This window comes from Ylistrum balloti, unplaced genomic scaffold, assembly GCF_031769215.1.
Source record: "Ylistrum balloti isolate Yb309-2 unplaced genomic scaffold, AGI_CSIRO_Ybal_v1 Utg370840, whole genome shotgun sequence".
Taxonomy (NCBI): Eukaryota; Metazoa; Mollusca; class Bivalvia; order Pectinida; family Pectinidae; genus Ylistrum; species Ylistrum balloti.
Window position 1 is genome coordinate 2,194,476 of NW_026782484.1, and position 25,380 is coordinate 2,219,855.

General features: G+C 36.9%; 1 protein-coding gene and 2 non-coding genes across 3 annotated transcripts; all 3 read right to left on the reverse strand.

The window, feature by feature from the left end:
* Nucleotides 1-116: 116 nt before the first annotated feature.
* Nucleotides 117-233, reverse strand: LOC132559017 (U5 spliceosomal RNA). Its single transcript, XR_009554592.1, has one exon. It is a non-coding gene; the product is annotated as a U5 spliceosomal RNA (small nuclear RNA).
* An 828-nt stretch (nucleotides 234-1,061) lies between these two features.
* On the reverse strand, nucleotides 1,062-1,178 carry LOC132559019 (U5 spliceosomal RNA). The gene has a single exon (XR_009554594.1). It is a non-coding gene; the product is annotated as a U5 spliceosomal RNA (small nuclear RNA).
* Nucleotides 1,179-2,453: 1,275 nt separating this feature from the next.
* On the reverse strand, nucleotides 2,454-24,323 carry LOC132558923 (collagen alpha-1(XII) chain-like). Its single transcript, XM_060223539.1, has 15 exons — nucleotides 24,092-24,323; nucleotides 23,543-23,692; nucleotides 18,928-19,227; nucleotides 17,629-17,892; nucleotides 16,187-16,762; nucleotides 15,456-15,482; nucleotides 15,175-15,228; nucleotides 14,361-14,912; nucleotides 10,385-10,552; nucleotides 8,473-8,808; nucleotides 7,417-7,680; nucleotides 6,502-7,071; nucleotides 5,498-5,524; nucleotides 4,050-4,127; nucleotides 2,454-3,016 (listed from the first exon to the last, which is right to left on the reverse strand). Exons 1-15 carry the CDS (start codon nucleotides 24,321-24,323, stop codon nucleotides 2,454-2,456), a joined length of 4,161 nt encoding a protein of 1,386 aa, XP_060079522.1.
* Nucleotides 24,324-25,380: the final 1,057 nt, after the last annotated feature.

A 25,380-nucleotide genomic window follows, 5' to 3' on the forward strand; every position in this document is an offset into this window, starting at 1 on the left:
GTGAACATATACGTTTTGCTTTCTTGTTCACGACATAATATGTATTTGATTCGTTAACACAAACATCTGTGAATCGGAACAAGTTTCAATATGTTTGAATATGTTGATAATTTGTTCCCCTGTGTAATACAGGGTTAGAAAAATGAGTAAATACTCTTAAATTGTTCCTCTCCACGGAAATCTTTAGTAAAAGGCGAAAGATTTATTCGTGGTTTTGAAGAGAAACCAGAGTACTTATGAGAGAGAATGAATAGGATTATACGTAATGATTGGAATCATTTGACACGGTGCCTTACTACAAACACGTTGATTTCGTTCTTTCAACTTCGATTGCATAATCCCTCATCAATCCCAAAGCGAATACTTGAAGAATTAAAGTACATCCTGATATTTTGATATCGAGAATCATTACAGTTTCTCAATAATATCTGAATTACAACATTTTAACTGTATGCTTTTCAAGTGATAATTCCATTGTGAACGTTTCGTCAAAGCCTTTATTTCTTAAAATGACATAGGATATTTGACTTCTTTGTTAATGTTAACCGCTGCACAGGCTCTTTTGAAATGAATATTTAATTATAAAAAGTTGTAGATAATTCGGTCAATAATTATAGGTTGGGGAAACCTCGTTGCCATGTAGTGATGCCAGTAAATTACTTATTCTGATGCTGTCAAGTCCTACACAGCGAGATTTGTTTGTACCTGCAAACCAACGAAGAGTTTGCTGTCGGTTCAGTTCAGTAACTCCTTCGATGTCCGACCACCTAAATGCCAAAAGCCGAAAAGATACAAATATCTTAAAGCAGTGATTTTACTTAGTCGTTTCGAAGGCTCATTTCAGACGTCTCAATAGCGCGAGAAAGAGTTTAATGTGAAAAAAGTAATATTTGCAATTAAAAAAACAGGTAATATCCAGTTACCGTTTGATATATTGTATTGTTCGTGAACATATACGTTTTGCTTTCTTGTTCACGACATAATATGTATTTGATTCGTTAACACAAACATCTGTGAATCGGAACAAGTTTCAATATGTTTGAATATGTTGATAACTTGTTCCCCTGTGTAATACAGGGTTAGAAAAATGAGTAAATACTCTTAAATTGTTCCTCTCCACGGAAATCTTTAGTAAAAGGCGAAAGATTTATTCGTGGTTTTGAAGAGAAACCAGAGTACTTATGAGAGAGAATGAATAGGATTATACGTAATGATTGGAATCATTTGACACGGTGCCTCACTACAAACACGGTGATTTCGTTCTTTCAACTTTGATTGCATAATCCCTCATCAATCCAAAAGCGAATACTTGAAGAATTAAAGTACATCCTGATATTTTGATATCGAGAATCATTACAGTTTCTCAATAATATCTGAATTACAACATTTTAACTGTATGCTTTTCAAGTGATAATTCCATTGTGAACGTTTCGTCAAAGCCTTTATTTCTTAAAATGACATTGGATATTTGACTTCTTTGTTAATGTTAACCGCTGCACAGGCTCTTTTGAAATGAATATTTAATTATAAAAACGTTGTAGATAATTCGGTAAATAATTATAGGTTGGGGAAACCTCGTTGCCATGTAGTGATGCCAGTAAATTAATTATTCTGATGCTGTCAAGTCCTACATAGCGAGATTTGTTTGTACCTGCAAACCAACGAAGAGTTAGCTGTCGGGACAGTTCAGTAACTCCTTCGATGTCAGACCACCTAAATGCCAAAGGTCGAAATTTTACTTAGTCGTCTCGAAAGCCACTAAATGCCAAAGTTCGAAATGATATAACTATCTTAAAGCATTGATTTTTATTTAGTCGTTTCAAAGGCTAATTTCCCACGTCTCAATAGGGCGAGAAAGAGTTTGATGTGAAAAAATGATATTCACAATTGAAATACAGGTAATATCCAGTTTCCGTTTGATATATTGTATTGTTCATGAACATATGCCTATTCCATTCTTGCTTATGAAAAACTTTGTATTTTATTCGTTAACACAAGCATTGAGAATGGCAACAATTTTCAATGTGTTTGAATATCTTGATATGTTAAGTAAGTAAGTTAAATAATATCTGAAATTCTTGTCGCAGTTCGTCGGCATGTAAGTGACTCTGTTTACCTTAGAAAGAGTTTCAATAATGATAATATTTGTATTCTGAAATATCCAATTTAAATGATGATCAATTTGAATAATTTTCACGTGTAATTCAGATCATATATAGCCGTATGTAGATGCGAAATTGATTTAATCTAATCTGGTTCGAATCCTCAATTGTGATTGATATACGAGGGATTTTGATGCGACACAGCCTTAACCAGAGGCAGATAAAATACTGACACTACAACTATTAACTATGTCTTCATTCTGATTTTATATCATTTCGTTAATTGATTATTATATAAAAAGTACTTTTTCGACAGATGATTAGATAATGCTTTATTGCGTGTTTTGGATTCTAGTCATTGCATGCAGCATTTTCAAGGCTTCCTTGTATTGTGTGTAAGAGATCGAAGTTGGTGACAGTCAGGGGATGGTGGTTAGATGCTATGGTTGAAAGTTCGGTAGTATCTAACTTATCACCGATACCGATAGCAAATACATTGTTCACTGAGTGTTTGAGAGAGTTAGCCTCCTTTGCGGTGCTTGTTGGATCAGCGGACTGTCCGTCGGTGATTACAATAACAATGTGGGAAGCGTTTTTCCGTCCACCATTTGCCGGAAGGAAACTGTTCTCTCGTACGAATTTTAAAGCCAGAGATGTGTTGGTTCCGGCTCCCATATATTTTAGGTTTTGGATAGCATGAAGAACGTCATTTCGGCGATGGTAGGTGTTGAGGTAAAAGTCGTTCCTGATTTCAGATGAAAAGGTCACAGTACTGAATTGGACATTATCTGGACCTATTTCAAATCGTTTGGCGAAGTTGTATACAAAATTTATTTGCTTCGTAAAATTCTCCTGTTTTTCACTTTCAGAGGAATCCAGCACAAAAACGATGTCGGCTGGTTTGTCTCCACATTCTATTTAAGAAAAAAATAAAATAAAACAGTTCCTTCCAATATGTTACCCGTTTCAGAAACACTAATCTTTTCAACATGCCGTATTACTGTCTCTAGCATAATCAAATCTAGCATAGTCCATATATGACTCAATCTAGTCTAGTTATCTTCATCAAGCAAATCGAATCTTTCACCCAAGGTGGAATGACATTAAGTTGTCAAAAGGAGGATTGATAAATGATAGAGAGTAGATATCCTTCTACTTGACCCTAAAGGGAGTGAAAGATTATTTTTCTCATACCCTGATTTCCTTGTTCTAGTGGAAGACGAAGTGTATTTTGTGTAAACAAAAAAAAAAAAAAAAAAACGTGGATGGGGAAAGAAGAGTGACGAGGCCCGCGCCTCGGACGCTTCACTCATTGTGATTCAGTCTAACACAATATATATTTCTAGTGTACATAATAAAAGATCAAATAAAATTATATTCTTAATATTCTTAATATCTTTAATATATATTTCAGTTTTTAGGATAACAAAATTTGAGTAGGTGACGAACTAGTGTATGTGGGTGACCTTATGAAAGTAGTTTAACTTCCGGATCACGACAGTGACATCACTCAAATCATGCAAAGAGCACGCGTAGCTTTTCTCAACCCTATGGTGCAACAAGGAAATATCACACCGAAAAAAAGCATGGATATTTACCTGTCTAAGGTTGAAGAATAGGAAGCCCCAATAAACTGTCAAATTTTGCTAAGATATCTACCTATAAATCGGCATGAAATGATACCTCAAACTACTCTTGTCCAAAGTGACTGTTTTTATAGTCTGCAATTCTAACACCGACCCATGTTATGATTTGAAGTTCTACAATATAGAAATCCCTCATTGTTGCCTGTTTTGACGGCCTTGAAATCTGACATTGCCCAATGCTTGCTGTGTTGTCAATCTACAATTTTGACACTACCAAATTTGAACTATTTTGACGGTCTGGTTCTGCCAGTGTCCAAATCTACCTGTGTTGATGGTTTACACTAACATCAAACTATTTTACCTGGCTTGACCGTTGTTGTGGTAGTTGGAGTTGTTGTGACTGTAGTGGGTTTTGTAGTGGGTTTTGTAGTCGGGCGAGCTGTAAGAGAAAACATTACATTATCAGATATATTGCGTAGCTAAGCAAAGAATTAGGATAGTTTAAATTGATAGATTATGTCATACCTGAATATTTAGATAACACTATTTAAATACAAATACAACCAAAAAATAAAACAATATCATGGTTTTTTTTTTTTTTTGCTCTGGTTGTCCTGTTTGTAGTTTTGATATCACAATTTTCACAAGTTGGCGAGAAGTGTGGTACTAAAATAAGTAATAATTATCTGTGTAGAACTGCTAACTGGCTGTCTCGGGTGATAACACAATTACTACTATCCGTATTATTACAACCTGTATAGATCTGCTAACTGACTGTCTCGGGTGATAACACAATTACTACTATCCGTATTATTACAACCTGTATAGATCTGCTAACTGGCTGTCTCGAGTGATACCACAATTACTACTATCCGTCTCATTACAACCTGTATAGATCTGCTAACTGGCTCGAGTGATACCACAATTACTACTATCCGTCTCATTACAACCTGTATAGATCTGCTAACTGGCTCGAGTGATACCACAATTACTACTATCCGTCTCATTACAACCTGTATAGATCTGCTAACTGGCTGTCTTGGGTGATAACACAATTACTACTATCCGTCTCATTACAACCTGTATAGATCTGCTAACTGACTGTCTCGGGTGATAACACAATTACTACTATCCGTCTCATTACAACCTGTATAGATCTGCTAACTGGCTGTCTCGGGTGATAACACAATTACTACTATCCGTCTCATTACAACCTGTATAGATCTGCTAACTGGCTGTCTCGAGTGATACCACAATTACTACTATCCGTCTCATTACAACCTGTATAGATCTGCTAACTGGCTGTCTCGGGTGATAACACAATTACTACTATCCGTCTCATTACAACCTGTATAGATCTGCTAACTGGCTGTCTCGGGTGATAACACAATTACTACTATCCGTCTCATTACAACCTGTATAGATCTGCTAACTGGCTGTCTCGGGTGATAACACAATTACTACTATCCGTCTCATTACAACCTGTATAGATCTGCTAACTGGCTGTCTCGGGTGATAACACAATTACTACTATCCGTCTCATTACAACCTGTATAGATCTGCTAACTGGCTGTCTCGGGTGATAACACAATTACTACTATCCGTCTCATTACAACCTGTATAGATCTGCTAACTGGCTGTCTCGGGTGATAACAAAATTACTACTATCCGTCTCATTACAACCTGTATAGATCTGCTAACTGGCTGTCTCGGGTGATAACACAATTACTACTGTCCATATCCCATAACAATATTCTTTTGATGTTGCTATCTGGGATGAAGCACCATAACATTATCAAATCGTCTTACCAGTTGTAGTTGGAGGAACGACACGATCTGGAACAGGACAAGAAGATTTGGTGAGTTTAAGTATCATTTTAAAATATTTTTCTGTGATACCAAAATTGTGGTAAATCATTATAAACTTCTTTTATGTTACGGATTTATAGTGTAAGGAAATGGAGTTCAACCCCTCTTTATACAACGTAATTCTCTGAATATTTTCTGTGAAACCTAACACGATAAAACGACGACTCGTCCTTTAAATGCGCAAAAAGCGCAATAAAATAACCTTACCCTCGTTTAGGAAAGTTATATAAAGTATTGTAGGAGGTTGCGCACCTAATGAAATGTAAACTTTCCAACACAGATAGGCATTTCTCTCAGATGTCTTTTCCTGTTGTCTAATCCGTATTGGACGATATAATGTCTATTTGACCATGATAATTATTTACTAATAATTGTACGACCCCAAGCTTCATTTAGAAGCTTCACGATGTATGCCGAATAAGAGCTGCATCAACAAAAGAAGAATGTACAAAGATGTGGGAGACTCAGTTTACAACCAGGTCAGCTAGACGGTTATTCTTATAGATATAAATCAGCAGAGAACATATAACGTATTATTATATCATGCGGAATTGGTCGGTATCTCCATTCCAATATAGTTTTCTGTTTGTGACAGATTCAGTCGTAGTTTTCTTTCGCATACTCGTTTTCCACCATTGTTGTTTTCCTCCTTGAATGTGTTATGCGCAAAGAATTATGGGATTCAAAGGCTAAATATAGCTGCCTGATTTACATGTTATCTTGTCAAACTGACAAGTTTTGCTCGGATAAAATTTCCTCTGTTAGTTATGTAAGTAAGCTTTTTCAAAAGTCAGTGGGAAATAGTATTATATCATATAGTATTGAAAAGAAACTTAAATTTGTAATTTGTTCAGTTCAGTCGAAAAAACGATGACCACCACAGTTAACCTAACATCCAGATGGATTTATTTCACTGCCATATCAGATTTTCTAATTCCACTTACGTTCACAAATCTCTTTGACGATGTTTCCTTGGAGGTTAAGTAAATCATGGAAATTGCCGGCGGTGAACACGTGATGGTGGTCATCTGTTGCTATATTGTTGAGCTCGTCCCTGTCCACAGCATGTCCGATTCCTATAGCGAAAACTTCGTCAACGTGTCGTTTGAGAGAATGGGCTGCCCTTGCTGTTAAGTCTTCTTCATTAGACCGACCGTCAGTTAGGACAATCACAAAACGTTTGGCTCCATGACGTGGTCCCTGATTGTGATGAGTATGGAAGATGTTTCTCTCAACAGTGGTGAGTCCTATGTCCGTCCGTGTTTCTCCATTTTTGTAGGTAACTTGTTGCACAGCATGAATGAGGGATGGCTTAGTATTGTACTGTTGCAAGTGGATCTCAGCCGTTGCTGATGTAGAGAATGTTACTAATCCGACCTGTGTGTCGGTTCGGGAAATTTCAAAATCATTAATTACCGAAGATACAAATTGCTTTTGTAACTGGAAATTAGAGTTTCCTTCACTTCCAGAAGAATCAAGAAGGAACACGATATCTGCCGGCTGGTCTCCACACACTGAAAAAGTAATGATATGTAGAGGTTCATCTAAAACGAATTAAGGACGTTGTCAATGGCATAGATATATATCATGTCTAATTTAGTCTAGTGTTTGTAGATATATTTACAGCTGCGATGCTTAACTATTTTCCTTCGAGCTCTTTGTGAATGTGTTTTAATTGATTGTTTAAGAATATCTTCCAGAATATTATCCAGTTTAGATGAAACAAATTGCGGGAAGATGTCAATAATGTTTCTTTTAAAATTGATGGACAAAGGCTCAAAATGGACATTATATGATAGATGATTCCCTAGATTTATCTTTAAATAGTTGAAAGTAGCTCATCAAGGAATGCTACATACATGTGCATGTTGTGTCTACCAGTTCCTTTTCTAGAACGTGAAGGAGGTCAAAGTTACTGACGGTGAACACGTGTTTGCTGTCCGTAGCTATGGCCTGTAGTTCGGAGTTATCGACGGCACTGCCTATCCCAAGAGCTATGATCGTCACGTTAGGCTGGTGCTTGAGGGCGTTGGCATAGTTCACTGTCAATTGTGGCTCGTTAGACCGCCCGTCGGTCATTACCACAACGTACTTCTGCACACCAGGACGGCCCCCATTCTGTTCTACAAGTTAAACAATAATAATAGCATGTTTCACCACAACTGATTCGTAAAATTTGTTTAGAATGCTTAATTTTCCATTCTGTTTTCTAGTAACTAAAAGTGGGTTACCCTGAAAGTGACAAAGATAATTCAGTCAGTTACTGAATAGCACAATTGGCATGTTACAGTCATTGTTTTGGTAATTTGGAAAGTTCAAATAATATTTTAATCGGAAGTTCTCATAATTCACACACACACACACACACACACACACACACACACACACACACACACATATATATATATATATATTAGTGAGAATGAATCCATATTAAACCATATAAAAATATTATATATATAGTATATGTTTCAAGGTTTCTAAAAAACAAATTTGAAATTCAATTTTAAACATGTATTCACAAACTATGTTTGATATTTTAAAAAAAATTAAAAAAACTGAAAGCAAAACTTTAAATGCCATTTCTCAGAGTCCTAGGTCGTCAAACTTTTGGAAACATTCTGCATTCGACGACTAGAAAATAAAGCGCATTTTCGTGGAAGTCATTCAGGTTTTCGTAAACATTAGGGTATATTACACCAGGTCAATTATATGAATATGTTGTTAAAAATCACCCTTTTTGGATTGTGTGAGTTCTGTATTTCTATAATGTTCAGATGTGAGAAATCAAAAACAAAGACAATGTACACAAAATAGGAACACCGATATTTACACGAACTAGATATGTGACATACATGTACTACAACGGTAAAAAATACACAGACTACATTATTAAGTTTAAGACTCCTCTTTACCTGCTATGGTATGTGACTTAGCGTAGTTAAGAGCCAGATGTGTTGCAGTTTCTCCATTGACATAATGTATATGTTTGATGGCATTTTGTAGGTCTTGTTGGTTCCCATTTTCGTCCAAGTCGAAGTCGCCGCGTACACCGGTTGAGAAGGTGATGGAGGCAAACTGAGTGTTTTTTGGGCCAATAGTAAACTGTGAACTAAAGTTACTCAGAAAATCTACTTGTTTCTTGAAGTTAACAGATGTTTCACTTCCGGAGGAATCCAACAGGAAAATGAAGTCGGCGGGGAGGAGTCCACATTCTATGCGATAAAGAAGTTCATTTATGTAGCCATATAAAACACAGTACCGTCACGTTTATTCTGCAATTCCTGCTACTTTGTCCCAGTTATGAAATGATAATACTCTAAAACTCGATTTGATTTGTTTATATCCTTGGACCCTGTCTTCCTACAATCATAACTTTCAAGAAGACGTTAAACTATATTTCACCAACAAATGTATCACTTTCGCGCTGTTGCCTTCTGAGCATTTTCTACGTAGTTTTACATGGTATGCTGTCAACCTTATAATAATGCCAGAATCCCGCATCTTTAATGGCTGACTTGTATCATTGCAGTCATTAAAAACCATTCTTAATTACAACGTCTTTAACCAAAATGACAGCATAACTGCAGCAAACAAAAGGAATGTAAGTTATTTTTGCTCAAATCGACATATTGATAATATAATTCTTCGACAGGAAAAATACTTTCCATTTCGTGGAGTTCTTTTTGGAAAACAATACCAAAATTTCAAAGGAAAGCCCCACTTTCTAAAAAGAGTTCGACGATGCGTTAAAGGATTACATGACTGAAAAATGGTGAAGTGTCAAACCAAATGATTTATCATGGTGACTATGGACTTTGTCTGCTGTTTTCTGTTGGATCATTCATAAGTCAAGAAAAAGTGGCTATAACGTTCAGGGGGATAAATCATGAAACGAAATCAATCAGTAAAGTAATTGAATTAAATTAATACATTATATCACAGATAAATATTTTTAAAAAGAAAATAGATTTCGAATTATAATAAATATTGTGCGAGAGAGGTAGCTCTTCATTTTTAAACAGATAACGAGCAAGCAAACTGAAATGTTTTTTTTACACAATCCACTCGTGCGGTTATGCATGAAATTAAGGCTTATTTAGAAACCACTGGAATATAACAATGACGTTAAAAGATCCTTACATTGTATTCAATAGCGTATATCTGGATATGTTTGCGCTATTGAATTTCTTCTGAAAATCCCTAAAATTTACCTTCTGCAATTTTTTCGTGTTTCATATTTGCGATTTCGTCAAAATGAAAAAGACGTTTTTTGAAGATCTTGAATAAATTCAAATGGGTGTAGCTTACATATGTATCAGTACAGATTCTAACATAAACTTGAGATTTAACTTACCAGTCATACAAGATAAGAGATTAAGACACCAAGTAGCCTGTCATTATTATCAATAGGGCGTTTACAATAAGAAGAAAATAAAACATGTAATTTTTAAAATAAAAAGAAATACGTGCGAAAAATCCCGCTCCATGATAATTTATAACCGATTTTTTGTTAAGTTTTCTTTCCAGTTCTTGCGAATTGAAGATAACAAATGACAATTTGGAGCATATGCTATAAACGAAAAATATTTCATAACACATTTTTTACCACATTTTTCAAGAACACGTGGGTACATTTACGAAAAAACCTGTTTTCACTTTCAATTATTTGATCATGGACGTCGTACTTCGATATAGCATGATAGTGACATGATAGAATACCCTATGAATTGAGTTCTGCAGTCACAATGAATGTAATTACATGCGGTCACATTTATGTATCCGTACCAAGGTAGTCATAAGATAAATAATAATTATGGTCTTTACCTATAGAAGCTGCGGAGTAAACCGACTGGAGCTGAGCGCAAAGAGCGACGACAAGGACGAGGAAGAACATGGTGGAACTTGTGGGCAGGCCCAAGGAACACTGGCAGATTGGCGAGGACGCAGGCGTGTTATATCTGTTCACCTTTGCTACAAACGTGCCGTTCTTGACTGATAAGTAGATGACAGGGAACATTCAGGTATGTTTCTTGTTTAGTAGTTCTAAATTTATCTACAATATAAAAAAGGCACGGTTAATGCTTGTTCGTGTGAATGTTTTCATGTTAAGAGAAGTTTTCCCTATTTTTTCTAATTGTAAACTTAACTCTAAGTGTGAAGAGAAGTCCATAGCGCTAATCTTAATAAATGTTCAAACTGCCATTGTGGACACCAACCAAAGTTAATTTTTTCAATGGTAAACGGAATACCTATTAATAAATGTTTTATAGTGGTAGCATATCTGCGAGAATATATAGCTGTTAGAAGTGTATTATTGATTGATAATCGCATTACAAATCTCTTTATTGTTGACATGTCAATGCAGACGACGCCATAGATCGACGAAGTCACATTGAAACAAGGGGAACTAGTAGTCGGTCACTGCTCAGTTTCTTTTTTGTTTTTATTTTTTAAAATTTTTATTTTTTTTTTTTTTGCACATTTTTCAACATGAATGACATTACAAAAAACACACAATGGCATATACCCACACAATCACATAGATCAATACCATTCATCATCATCGTGAAACCCGGTGATGTCAAAATCATGATCATCATCATCATCATCAGCATCATCTTCATCGTCATCAATATCATCACATCATCATCAATCATCATCACATTATCATCATTGTCACTTCATCGTCATCTGCTTGATCAATCATCATCATAGATCAATGATCATCATCATCATCATCATCATCATCATCATCATCATCATCATCATCATCATCATCATCATCATCAAACATTGATTATTGTCATCCTCATCATCATCATATATACACTGTCAATATTATATTTTGATTATGTACACATACACCCACACACACACTCACCATAAACCACGCATGCACACACACACACATTAGGGGAGAGAGAGAGACAGAGACAGAGACAGAGAGAGAGAAAGGGGGGGGGGTCTGAAGGTAGAATGTTGAAGACAAGAAATGATGATATTTTTGTTGTACAATTGCAAAAACTACTTATTTGAAACTACTTATATGTGCTTCTAAAATATTCGGCTAAGACAGGGGCATCAAGAGATAATGAGTAGTAAAAATTTAAAACTGAATTGTGGAATTTGAAAGACTACAGGTTAAGTAATTTCTCCCATTTTTTCCATTCGTTTTCAAATTTTTGTTTTTCTTTGTCCTCTTTACCTTTTACAATATATATCTGGATTGAATAGTTTTCTTTAATTTTATTTATAAGAACATTTATATTTAGAGAGTTGTGAAAGCATCTCATTCTATAAATGTACTGTTTTATGATTATGACAATTTCATTGTCAACACGATTACTGGGAAAAGAGTTCTGAAAGAGAAAGCCAAAAATAAACGATTCTTTGTTTACCGAGAAAGGGATTAATAAAGCTTCTAATAATGTTTTAAAACACTGAAGTAAGTTTTGAACTTCCTGGCACTCCCATAGAACATGGGTAATTGTCTCCGTTTCAGTATTACAGAAAACACAGAGAGGGGAGATAACTAGTCCTAGTTTGAAAAGTAAAGAATTGGTTACCAAGATGTAATGGGTTACTCTGTACTGAAACCATTGAAGTTTTGCACTGTCACCTGGAATGGGATTCTATGATACCTAGTCCATGATGAGTGGTCAATATCGTCTAACAGTGAGTTCCATTTTTTGGTGCCTGTTGGAATCAATTCTGATTTATTTAAAAGATTATAAAATAATTTTGAACCTTTTTTTATCTCTGAAGAAAAAAAATAACGTGCTACGAAACAATTGTTCATTAGTTTTGTTAGTATGGTGACTATTAATGAAGATACATATCAAATATTTTCGATATACAGATAAATTCTATAATAAAAATGACAAGAAAAAAGGACATAATTCAGAGCATGAACTATGCTTTTGTGCCATTTCATGGTCGTACAGTTTCCCCTAAATTTGCTTTTTTCACTCTTTAAATACGATTTTGTTTACACATATGTGTATAATAACACGTACAATATCCTCTTGATAACCTAGGTTTATCTCTTACCATTTCATCCTCTTCCCTGTTCCATAGCTCGGTTTGATGCTATTTTGCTTGCACACATCAGAATATGTGTGCAGTAGATGTTGTGATAAATTGAAACGAAACCTTCCCCAATCATTATACCTACTCAGGCATGCACTCATTTTGTTATATTGATATATAATCTATTAATTGCATTTGTGCCGTCATAAAATGACATAGTTCGATATTCAGTTGTTTGTGGCAAAGATGATATAGTTCGACAAAGATGCTTATCGCTTTTGTGTCTTTTGTACAGTCTTCGAGATTGCAGGTGGTAGACACTGCAGGTGGACATTTAGTCCTCGAGGTTTGCCGCAACCTGCATGTCACGTTTGAATTAATTACATAGTTCAGAGTATACACAAATGTACAAATGTACTTGAAACACTTGAAAATTACTGGACATATGGAAATAAAGAATTTTCTTGAGTTATGGAGCTAGTGCACCCCCTCGTCTGGATACTGACATTTTCTTCTATTAGTATTGATTTTAGTCTCCTAGGTCTCCAAATTTAGGCCTTCAACATCACCAACTAGCCCTCTAAGGATGAAACAGCTTCATGGTGCAGTTGAATTCATTGTTTGGTTCTACTGTATCTAACTTGTATTTAATGATGATATTCACTTGTATGTCTTTTACAATGTTTCGATGATACATTTTGGTATCATATTTGATGATAAAATATACCGTATATTGAAAATTTTGTGCGTATCTATTTTTCAAATTTAGCGAACCTTTCAAAATCGCAAAAATGCATGTTTTCTTCTTTTGATTGTAAACGCATGAATAACACATCTATAGAGCTGACGTACCTACACGACTTACTTCTAAAATAGATCGATACTATTCGGTATGTAAATCTGTTATCTAGTAAGACAGGTAAGTAAGATATCAATTGATGCTAGAACCCACACAGGTATACATGTAAGCTATGTCAATTCTTCTTGAATAGTTGGAAATCTTCACAAAAAGGCGTATCAGATTACTGACAAGACGAAATCGCAAAGATTGTAAATTTTGAGAATTTCCACAAAAATATCCCGACATTCAGGAACCAAAGATGGCGGCAGAAAAACAAAGTATGCTAAGTAATGTCGAACTTTGTCTTCTTCTCTTTTTTCGGTCAACCAGAGAAATAATTTAATTAGTAAAGTATTTTCTAGTTTGTATGGTTGGAGAACTCGTTATTTTACTATGTAGACAAAAATCACCTTCTCAGACAATTATATTTAAACTGATTTAAATTTTGTAATACATAAGCTAACGGAAGATGTCTGTTCAATCAATCTACTCACTTACTGCCTTTCAACAAGTTATTGTAAGAAGAAAAGAATGACAAAATGAGTACATTCACATAGAATTAGAATTGTCTAGATAAATTGAGGATATCATGATTATGATGTACCTGTCGTGGTTCTGAGGATGGGGCGAAGCGTCTTAGAAACATGTTCTAATCATCAAGAATCCACCATCATCACCTAAACGCCCGCGAAAACATTAATATTTATAGTGCTCATTGAGTAACGCTGCTTGGATATGCAATTTGCACACAAAATCAGTTTTTATATCAAAGCACACATTTTCATTCATTTATTGACCTAACAATTGCTGAAAGATTATTGCTAAAAGGTTTGAAATTTGTTTGTTTGTCTGACATTTCAAACGCCATTGATGAGGTAAAACTTTTGTCGTAAACATTGTATTAAATTTTATTATTTCTTTGTGTCTCACATGCAGCATTTTCAAGACTTTCTTGAATTGTGTGTAAGAGATCGAAGTTGGTGACAGTCAGGGGATGGTGGTTAGATGCTATGGTTGAGAGTTCGGCAGTATCTAGCTGATCACCGATACCGATAGCAAATACTTTGTTCACTGAGTGTTTGAGAGAGTTAGCCTCCTTTGCGGTGCTTGTTGGATCAGCGGACTGTCCGTCGGTGATTACAATAACAATGTGGGAAGCGTTTTCCCGTCCACCATTTGCCGGAAGGAAACTGTTCTCTCGTACGAATTTTAAAGCAAGGGACGTGTTGGTTCCGGCACCCATGTATTTTAGGTTTTGGATAGCATGAAGAACGTTATTTCGGCGATGGTAGGTGTTGAGGTAAAAGTCGTTCCTGATTTCAGATGAAAAGGTCACAGTACTGAATTGGACATTATCTGGACCTATTTCAAATCGTTTGGCAAAGTTGTATACAAAATTTATTTGCTTCGTAAAATTCTCCTGTTTTTCACTCTCTGAAGAATCGAGAACGAAAACGATGTCAGCTGGTTTTGGACCACATTCTGAAAAAAATAATATGATATTAAAATATAGCATCAATAACAATTACATCAAATCTTATGAGTATTTTTCATTTTGCTTTAAGGTCTTGTTTAGTTTTTATTATTTTTTCCCTTTCTGTCCATCATGATAAAACACTGTTTTGTAGGGATTATAAATTTTTTTTTTTCGGTCAAACCTAGCTGATTGTTAGTCCTATTGTTAAGAAAGCAACAGAAGAAAAATCACAAACAATGTTTAAATGAACTATAATTAATGTAGTACCTGGTTTAACTGTGGTGGTTGTAGTAGGTGTTGTAGTAACAGTAGTGGGAATAGCTGTCAGAAAGACAAGAGGACATGTATAACTGACCAAATGCTTCTCTCAAAATAGAATCTGTCTACGTCAGCATCGCATTCAACATTCTTGGATAATAATTTCATTCCAAGGATTGTTCTCGATAACCATGTTCTGTCTTTAAAAACCTGTTAATTACTGCGCTAATTATGTTACATATGGAAAATAAGCAAATTCCGTATCATGACGGATAAACTTGCATACTTACGAGTTGTGGTCGGGGGTGGAATTCGATCTGTTAGATACATAAAAGGCCGAGTTAAATACAAGTTTTCTCTAAATGAAAATAGTTTATAGCAGACAAAGACATCAGGCGCATTTCTAAAAGTGTTGTTGTTCGAACTTTTGGCCTCAAGCTTTCAATCCTCACACTAAAGACGCAAACAGTCCATAATATTAACAACTGTATCTAATTTAAGCTAATTTGAACACAAGATAAAAGAAATTACCGTTTTCAGTGTTGTTTGGGTTTTTTGTATTAACACGTCTTAATCTTAAAGTCTACCAAATGGGTATCATCACATTTTAGACATGTTAACTGTGTGTATAAACAGTAATCGGGTATTCAAGATGACAACATGTTATGATCATGACTAAAACAAAGCGGAGACGAGTTGACATTAAATCGTTACCATCTAGTGTACTTTTTTTTATCTATAATCTGCTCTTCATCTCGTCACACTATTTTCGAACTTAGTGTATATAGGATTATAGGACAGCTTGGTCATTTCTTCAACATCTTGAATTCTACGTGCGTCATTGGTCATTTGTCTGGTAAAGGTAACGGTATAGTCTTCAGAACATCACACTCATTTCTACTACTGATTGTGTTATAAGAACTCCTATAGAAACTAAGAAGGAGTCGAACCTTACAAAAGAATTGTTATGAGTAGAAGTACAAGGTACATGATATTTACTCAGCAGTAACATACAACTTACGTTCGCAAATTTCCTTAACAATGTTGCCATGGATACTGTCAAGGTTGTTGAAATGTTTTACGTTAAAAACATGCTGTCCATCATTGGTTGCTATCGAATTTAATTCGTGTTTGTCTACGGCGTTCCCGATCCCAATCGCGAAAACTTCATCAACATGTTGCTTGAGTGATTCCGCTGCGCGCACTGTAAGTTGCTCCTCATTGGATCTGCCGTCTGTTAAAACAACAACGAATCTCTTTGCACCAGCTCTAGGGCCTACATGGTGGTGTCCATGACTTCTGAAAATGTCATTTTGAACTAACTGTAAGCCAAGGTCGGTTCTTGTCTCGCCATCCGAGTAAGAGACATGTGCAATCGCTCGCAAGAGAGATGCTTTATCCGGGTACTGCTGAAGGCTAATTTGGGTTCTGGCAGTTGTAGCGAAGGTCCCTAGACCTACTTGTGTGCCTGTCGCAGATATATCAAATTCATTCACCACCAGGGACACGAACTGACGCTGCAGCTGAAAATTGCGAGAACCTTCGCTACCAGAGGAATCCAATAGAAACACGAGGTCAGCAGGCTCATCGCCACACACTTGTAATGAAAACAAACGCTACATTTACTCTAGATATTACAGGTTTTGGGGACAGATTGGATAGTGAAACAAAATTGTTGACGAATATGAAATTCCACGAGATCTGGTGTATGTCAGATTTTCAACTCAAGCTAACTACTAGTCATTTCGCTTGTTAAAAATATCAATTATCCTAAAATATCAAGGAAGAATATCAATTTTCATTAATTTGCCAATTAATAAATTTCATTATCGCGCCCTTCTTACATTTGTTACATAGTCCGATATATTCGGTTTCATTTAAGAAGTTCCCGACGGTAACCAACAGGTATGGTAAATGTGTGTTTTGATCTCCCTATTGTGAATTTTCCATTTCTTAATAGCAATAAATCGTTGCTTCCCCAACATATGGTGTTTACATGCCACAGTTGATTCCATACTGGAGAATGTGTTCCAAATATCACGGTTATCTACAGCTGACAGGTAAATTCAGAGATTTTTAAGAGATGCCAACTGATGAAATTTGTGGGAAAGATCATAGTTGTTAAACATTTTCTTTTTTACTTGTGAAGTATGACGTGTTTGATGATCATTAGTATGCCTGGTGGTTCCGGTGTTTTCTTCTCTTTTAGGAATTTGACATTACTTTCTTGGACGGACCAAATTTTACATAGTGATTGAAGCAGAAGACGTTTACTCTTCCGGAACACCTGGCCTTATTCTCCTTGTATAATTTTTAAAGATTTCCGTGAAAATATTTATTTTGTTCGTATTTGACTCTTGTTTCACCGAATTGGAGTTTGAATTAAAACTACTGATAAGCAGAACTTTCATTTTTGTTGTTGGATATGTCACGAGTCCATTTCATTCCCTCATCTATAAATACCTGTACATGTGGTGTCTGTCAGTTCTTTTTCCAGAACGTTGAGAAGGTCAAAGTTACTGACGGTGAACACGTGTTTGCTGTCCGTGGCTATGGCCTGTAGTTCGGAGGTATCGACGGCACTGCCTATCCCAAGAGCTATGATCGTCACGTTAGGCTGTTGTTTGAGTACGTTTGCGTAGTTCACTGTCAAATTAGGCTCGTTCGATTTACCGTCCGTCATTACTACTATGTACTTCTGGACCCCGGGTCTCCCACCGTATTGTACTAAAAACATTCAAAACAGATCACCGATTGATTCTTTTTTCTTGTGAAAACATAACATGTAAATTTTGGACATCAAAGCATCACCTACAGTACTATATAAAACTAACACAATTCAGAAGACAACAGTGTAGAAATTTCATCTGACGTTTGAACGAAAAACGCGTAATGAGCTAAATTGCGATGGTATAACCACTTATAGACCTAGACAACTATGTGTGAGAGAGAGAGAGAGAGAGAGAGAGAGAGAGAGAGAGAGAGAGAGAGAGAGAGAGAGAGAGAGAGAGAGAGAGAGAGAGAGAGAGTGTAATAATTGTTTATTTCCGAAATAAAAGTCTAATGCGCATGCTACAAACACTGCTTCCCAGTGCATCTTCCAAGGCTAAAAAGAATGATATTCGCATTGTTTCAAATGAAAATATCAATACTTTTATTCTGAGCGACATTGTAACTTTCTGTTTTCTGCCTCGGATCCCTTTTTTTAAAACTGAATCATCCGATCGTCGAAAGGATATAGGTGAGCAGAAGATATCATCATATTATCGGGATTGTGATATATGCGCAGCACTTGGAGCCTTAGTATGATACATAATCTATTAAACTGATCAGGTATATAGGGAGAACAGAAGCTTAAACATTATAAATTAGCAAATCACAAGTAAAAACCGATTGTGTCTGACATCAATACTTCATCCGTGTTTTAATGGTAATGCATAGAAATTCCTGTTTTAAGTGCTCAAATAATCAAAGACATACGTAGAAATTCAAAGAGTAATATGTCAATGTAAAATCTAACATTTGTGTAAGTTTCAATCTAGATATCACATGGAGATGACTTATTCAAAACTGATTAAACAATACGAAGAGGTGTGCTGAGTTGTTATTACGTTATTGACAGCCAAATCTGTTGACTAATATCGAGGTTAACGTCATTGCCCATTGTCTCATCATATCTTAACATTTCATTTACTCTGAACAACGCGAAGTACCTAATAAAAGTCTATAGGAAGGGATGCACATCCTTCTAAGGCCACTCACCTGCAATACTATGTGTTTTGGCGAAATTAAGAGCGAGATGTGTTTCAGTCTCTCCATTCATGTAACTAATCTTGTTGATGGCACTCTGTAGCTCCTGTTGGTTCTGATTTTCATTAAGATCGAAGTCATTCCGTACTCCAGTTGAGAAGGTGACAGAAGAAAACTGAGTGTTGTTTGGGCCAATAGTGAAGCGAGAAGTGAAGTTCTTTAGGAACTCAACTTGTTTCTGGAAGTTAACTGCTGTCTCACTTCCGGAAGAATCCAACAGGAAAATGAAGTCAGCGGGAAGAAGCCCACATTCTATAAACATATATAATGCTTAGTTTCATACCAGAAATATGTATTATTTCAAAATTATATACTGTATAAAGATATTCTGATCTCGTTGATAGTTACATCCGGCTCGTGGAAGATACTAGAAATGCAGGAAAATGTTATAGTACCATACAAAAACAAAGTTGTTAAGGAAGTCTACCTAACGCTGTGAAATAAAAGAAAGGTATTTGAAACTATCAAAATGAAAATGTTAAAGAAGAAATCAAATTAAAAAGTCCGAAAATCTTTTCTCTCAGATTAAATTGATGTTATCTTCCAAAAGTACCGATGTAATTCTAACAATATTAGCACTGGATTAAGTGATGTAGCACCAGCTGTCTCAGTAGATGGTGTGTGGTTTAGATGTAAGTCGCATAGTATCACATATACTACCAGTATACAAAAACATGTTTACATCTTTCAGATTTATTATTGCCTATTGAACCTGGTTTCGAAGATGAAGATAATGGGGAAAAGATATGAGCATAATTTAAGTAAATATGAATTAATGCCTTTAAACGGAAACAATGCTTTACACAGGTTATTTCTTTCTCAAAAATAAGTATATAGCTCTACTAGTGCAACCAATAAAAATTGTATAACATAGCTCTACTAGTGCAACCAATAAAAAATTGTATAACATAGCTCTACTAGTGCAACCAATAAAAAATTGTATAACATAGCTCTACTACTACAGCCAATAAAAAATTGTATAACATAGCTCTACTAGTGCAACCAATAAAAAATTGTATAACATAGCTCTACTAGTGCAACCAATAAAAAATTGTATAACATAGCTCTACTAGTGCAACCAATAAAACATTGTATAACATAGCTCTACTAGTGCAACCAATAAAACATTGTATAACATAGCTCTACTACTACAGCCAATAAAACATTGTATAACATAGCTCTACTACTACAGCAAATAAAAAATTGTATAACATAGCTCTACTACTGCAGCAAATAAAAAATTGTATAACATAGCTCTACTTGTGCAACCAATAAAAAATTGTATATCATAACTCTAATAGTACAGCCAATTAAAGATCGTGTAACATTTTTCTAAAAATGTTGACAATCAATTATAAAACAAATTGTCACAGACGAAAAAAACAATGCTTCACAGTTCAGTGTGAAGACAAACAGAATGCTGTATTAAATGACGGAGAACATATTGAATCGATCCCATGCTGATAAGACGTGTACTGTTTAACAGGCTGACCAAGGAGTCCGTAAATATCCTTTATATAGTGTTGACTATATTAAGAAAGATAAACTGATTGTGCAGTTTGTACTTTCATCAGATAACAAAGGGTAAATGATGACTATCCAACGCATTTTTCATTAAATAAAGTAAAGTAGGTTATAGACACGTTTTAACTATAATATTACAGTAGGCAGTACACTTTGTTTATTGATACAATAAGATACACTAGTGGTACAAAACATGGTTAAAACTGAACAATAGAATCACAGGTATGAGAGTTTCTACTTTGTAATGCTCTGAATCAGGGATGCTCTTATTCACTAGGTTGCGTTATACATGTTCAAATACACGTATTCTGTTTACATATATATTATTAAAATAACTTTAAAAACACATCGAATTAAGCATAAGCGCATTTCATCGGTACTGTGAATTCAATTTTTATATGTGTACAATGTATCAGATTGTAAATACGGAACTACAAAATGTTCTTCTCCTTGTAATTGTTGGCGGCCTCCTGACTGACTTACCTGTGGTGTAGATGGCCACCAGACTGACTTACCTGTAGTGTAGGTGGCCATTAGACTGATTAACTTGTAGTGTAGGTGGCCACCAGACTGGTTAACTTGTAGTGTAGGGGGCCACCAGACTGATTAACTTGTGGTGTAGGTGGCCACCAGACTGACTAAATTGTGGTGTAGGTGGCCACCAGACTGATTAACTTGTAGTGTAGGTGGCCACCAGACTGACTAACTAGTGGTGTAGATGGCTCCTGGCCGACTTACCTGTAGTGTAGGTGGCCATCAGACTGACTAACTTTTAGTGTAGGTGGCCACCAGACTGACTAACTTGTAGTGTAGGTGGCCACCAGACTGACTAACTTGTAGTGTAGGTGGCCATCAGACTGACTAACTTGTAGTGTAGGGGGCCACCAGACTGATTAACTTGTGGTGTAGGTGGCCACCAGACTGACTAAATTGTGGTGTAGGTGGCCACCAGACTGATTAACTTGTAGTGTAGGTGGCCACCAGACTGACTAACTAGTGGTGTAGATGGCTCCTGGCCGACTTACCTGTAGTGTAGGTGGCCATCAGACTGACTAACTTTTAGTGTAGGTGGCCACCAGACTGAATAACTTGTAGTGTAGGTGGCCATCAGACTGACTAACTTGTAGTGTAGGTGGCCATCAGACTGATTAACTTGTAGTGTAGTTGGCCACCAGACTGACTAACTTGTGGTGTAGTTGGCCACCAGACTGACTAACTTGTGGTGTAGGTGGCCACCAGACTGACTAACTTGTGGTGTAGGTGGCCACCAGACTGACTAACCTGTGGTGCAGGTGCCATCAGACTGACTAACTTGTGGTGTAGGTGGTTTTCAGACTGACATACCGTTAGTATAGATAGCACCCGGGCTGACTTACCTGCAGTGCAGATGACATCTAGGCTGACTTACTTGTTGTGTAGGTAGTATCCAGGTTTACTTACCGTTAGTGTAAGTGGAGTCCAGATTGACTAACCGTTAGGTGTAGGTGGTATCCAGGCTGACTTACCTGTAGTCTGGGCGGTCCCTGTTTCTAGGCTGACTTACCTGTAGTGTAGGCGGCCTTTGTTTCTAAGCTTACACCGGCTACAATGATACAGGCTAGCACCAGAGACAACATTGTTCCAAGCTAATGTGAAGACCCACACTTCAAGATTCCTTTGTATATATATATGACCATTGTCCCAAAAGGTCAGATCAGTGATTACCGTTTGCCTACGTCACAGTAGCTGTGGGGTCAGATTGGTTGTTAGGGCATGTGATCATGCAATATGTTCAGTCAACAGAGAGCAACATGGTCATGCATATTCACATTAGTTGTCCTAGTAACACAAATAATGACGCCAGATTAATCATTACATACTAGATTGTTATGTATGACGAAGACATTATTTCCATAACCACCGTTTTCTGACTACCGTTCTCAAAGCGAAATTAAGGAATGTGTAGATGTTTGATAAATTCCATGGTGACTTTAAAAAAGCAGCAGGCTGCAGACTATTTACATTAGTACAGGAAATGCTAAGTTATCTACAGATTCTAGGCTAAAAATACTGATCACATTTACTTCACAAAAATATTCCATTCGTCATCTTCAGAAACTTTTCCAACTAATTTTATTCTAGAATTATTATATATTTCTGAACGGATAAGAAATATATACTCCAGTATTAAAGAAACGCAGGTTGACATTATTTGCAATATCTTGCGAACGCGTTGTTGAAAAACAATGAAAATTGGTCAAGCAACTCTCTAGGTTACAGAGCACGTGCTCCTTATCTAATGTTGCATTATTGTATTGCGTGACGATGTCTTCCGGGGAAAGCACGAAACGCGAAAATCTCGTGCACAGCAGTGTTGTGAAATTGAGTTACACTACTCGTCATACCATTAGGTAGTCTTCATAGAGACACATCATTTCCAGATATTTTGATTAATTTCTGATAGCATTAAACAATGGCACAGCTTACGGAAGTTAAGAGGGGTCAGGTCATTGCGATGATTATGCAAGGTCAAAGCTTGCCAGACATTTCGGCGTCCACATTTGCAGTATAGAACGTCTTATTCCCAACTATTTCTATTGAGGCAGGTCTTGTTTACTGATGAGTTCCTTCCGGCTCACTCTGTCTCAAGCAAACGGTCGACGTCGTGTATACCGACGTCGTGGAAAACGTTTTGCCGACTGCTGCGTATTAGAGACGGATAGGTTTGGGGTGGATCGGTTATGGTGTGGGGAGGAATCTCATACGAAGTTAAATCACCACTGGTTGTGGTAGCGGGTAATTTAACTGCAGCTAGGTATAGAGATGAGATCCTCCGACCCCATGTTGTCCCATCATTGCAGCAAAACAACCTCACATTCCAGCAGGATAATGCTCGGCCCCATGTAGCGAGGATCTGTCGTGACTTTCTCACTAACAACAATATTCACTCACTGGACTGGCCGCCATACAGCCCCGACTTATTCACTATTTAGCACTGGTGGGACCAGCTGGATAGACAGATTCGACGACGCCAGCCTCCTTCTGTTACTCTGGCCCAACCAACTGAGAGCAGCCCTCTCGGCAGAATGGGCCAACATCCCAAAGAGGAGGATAAATTCACTCATGAACTCCATGCCTAGGAGAATCAGGGCTGTGGAGAGAGCAAATGGGTGACATACCTGCATTTGACTAGCCGGATTCATCTTCATTATTGCTGTAAAATATTGAAAGTTATACTCGACGTCTTGCCTAGAATCATCTTCAAAGTTTACCCTGCGTTTCTGTATCTCTTGCGTGTATATTTAACTTGTTTCGATACTCGTTAGTTTTACTAATGGTTCCGTTGTTTTCAATCTGGTTCTTATTTAAGAAGATAATATTACTGGGATTGGACTGTGGTTGGTATCGATGAAGCAGAAGCTTATTTTTTCAGAAATCCTATGTTTCCGTGTAAATGCTTCTTTTGTTTCATTAACCATGGTATATCGACTTTGGGTTGGAGCTGAGATTTTGTTTCATTAACCATGGTATGTGGACTTTGGGTTGGAGCTGAGACTTTGTCACTAACCATGGTATGTGGACTTTGGGTTGGAGCTGAGACTTTGTCACTAACCATGGTATGTCGACTTTGGGTTGGAGCTGAGATTTTGTTTCATTAACCATGGTATGTGGACTTTGGGTTGGAGCTGAGACTTTGTCACTAACCATGGTATGTGGACTTTGGGTTGGAGCTGAGACTTTGTCACTAACCATGGTATGTCGACTTTGGGTTGGAGCTGAGATTTTGTTTCATTAACCATGGTATGTGGACTTTGGGTTGGAGCTGAGACTTTGTCACTAACCATGGTATGTCGACTTTGGGTTGGAGCTGAGATTTTGTTTCATTAACCATGGTATGTGGACTTTGGGTTGGAGCTGAGACTTTGTCACTAACCATGGTATGTGGACTTTGGGTTGGAGCTGAGACTTTGTCACTAACCATGGTATGTGGACTTTGGGTTGGAGCTGAGACTTTGTCACTAACCATGGTATGTCGACTTTGGGTTGGAGCTGAGACTTTGTCACTAACCATGGTATGTGGACTTTGGGTTGGAGCTGAGACTTTGTCACTAACCATGGTATGTGGACTTTGGGTTGGAGCTGAGACTTTGTCACTAACCATGGTATGTGGACTTTGGGTTGGAGCTGAGACTTTGTCACTAACTATGGTATGTGGACTTTGGGTTGGAGCTGAGACTTTGTCACTAACCATGGTATGTGGACTTTGGGTTGGAGCTGAGACTTTGTCACTAACCATGGTATGTCGACTTTGGGTTGGAGCTGAGACTTTGTCACTTACCATGGTATGTCGACTTTGGGTTGGAGCTGAGATTTTGTCACTAACCATGGTATGTGGACTTTGGGTTGGAGCTGAGACTTTGTCACTAACCATGGTATGTGGACTTTGGGTTGGAGCTGAGACTTTGTCACTAACCATGGTATGTGGACTTTGGGTTGGAGCTGAGACTTTGTCACTAACCATGGTATGTGGACTTTGGGTTGGAGCTGAGATTTTGTCACTAACCATGGTATGTGGACTTTGGGTTGGAGCTGAGATTTTGTCACTAACCATGGTATGTCGACTTTGGGTTGGAGCTGAGATTTTGTCACTAACCATGGTATGTCGACTTTGGGTTGGAGCTGAGATTTTGTTTCATTAACCATGGTATGTCGACTTTGGGTTGGAGCTGAGACTTTGTCACTAACCATGGTATGTGGACTTTGGGTTGGAGCTGAGATTTTGTCACTAACCATGGTATGTCGACTTTGGGTTGGAGCTGAGATTTTGTCACTAACCATGGTATGTCGACTTTGGGTTGGAGCTGAGATTTTGTCACTAACCATGGTATGTCGACTTTGGGT

Excerpts from the sequence above, each read along its gene's own strand:
- LOC132558923 (XM_060223539.1), bottom strand. The coding sequence starts at position 24,323 with ATGGTTAGTGACAAAGTCTCAGCTCCAACCCAAAGTCCACATACCATG. Across the intron at positions 5,525-6,501 it reads CGTCAAAGAGATTTGTGAAC|ATCGTGTCGTTCCTCCAACT; the intron begins GTAAGTGGAATT and ends GTCCTGTTCCAG. Across the intron at positions 3,017-4,049 it reads CACAACAACGGTCAAGCCAG|AATGTGGAGACAAACCAGCC; the intron begins GTAAAATAGTTT and ends TTTCTTAAATAG.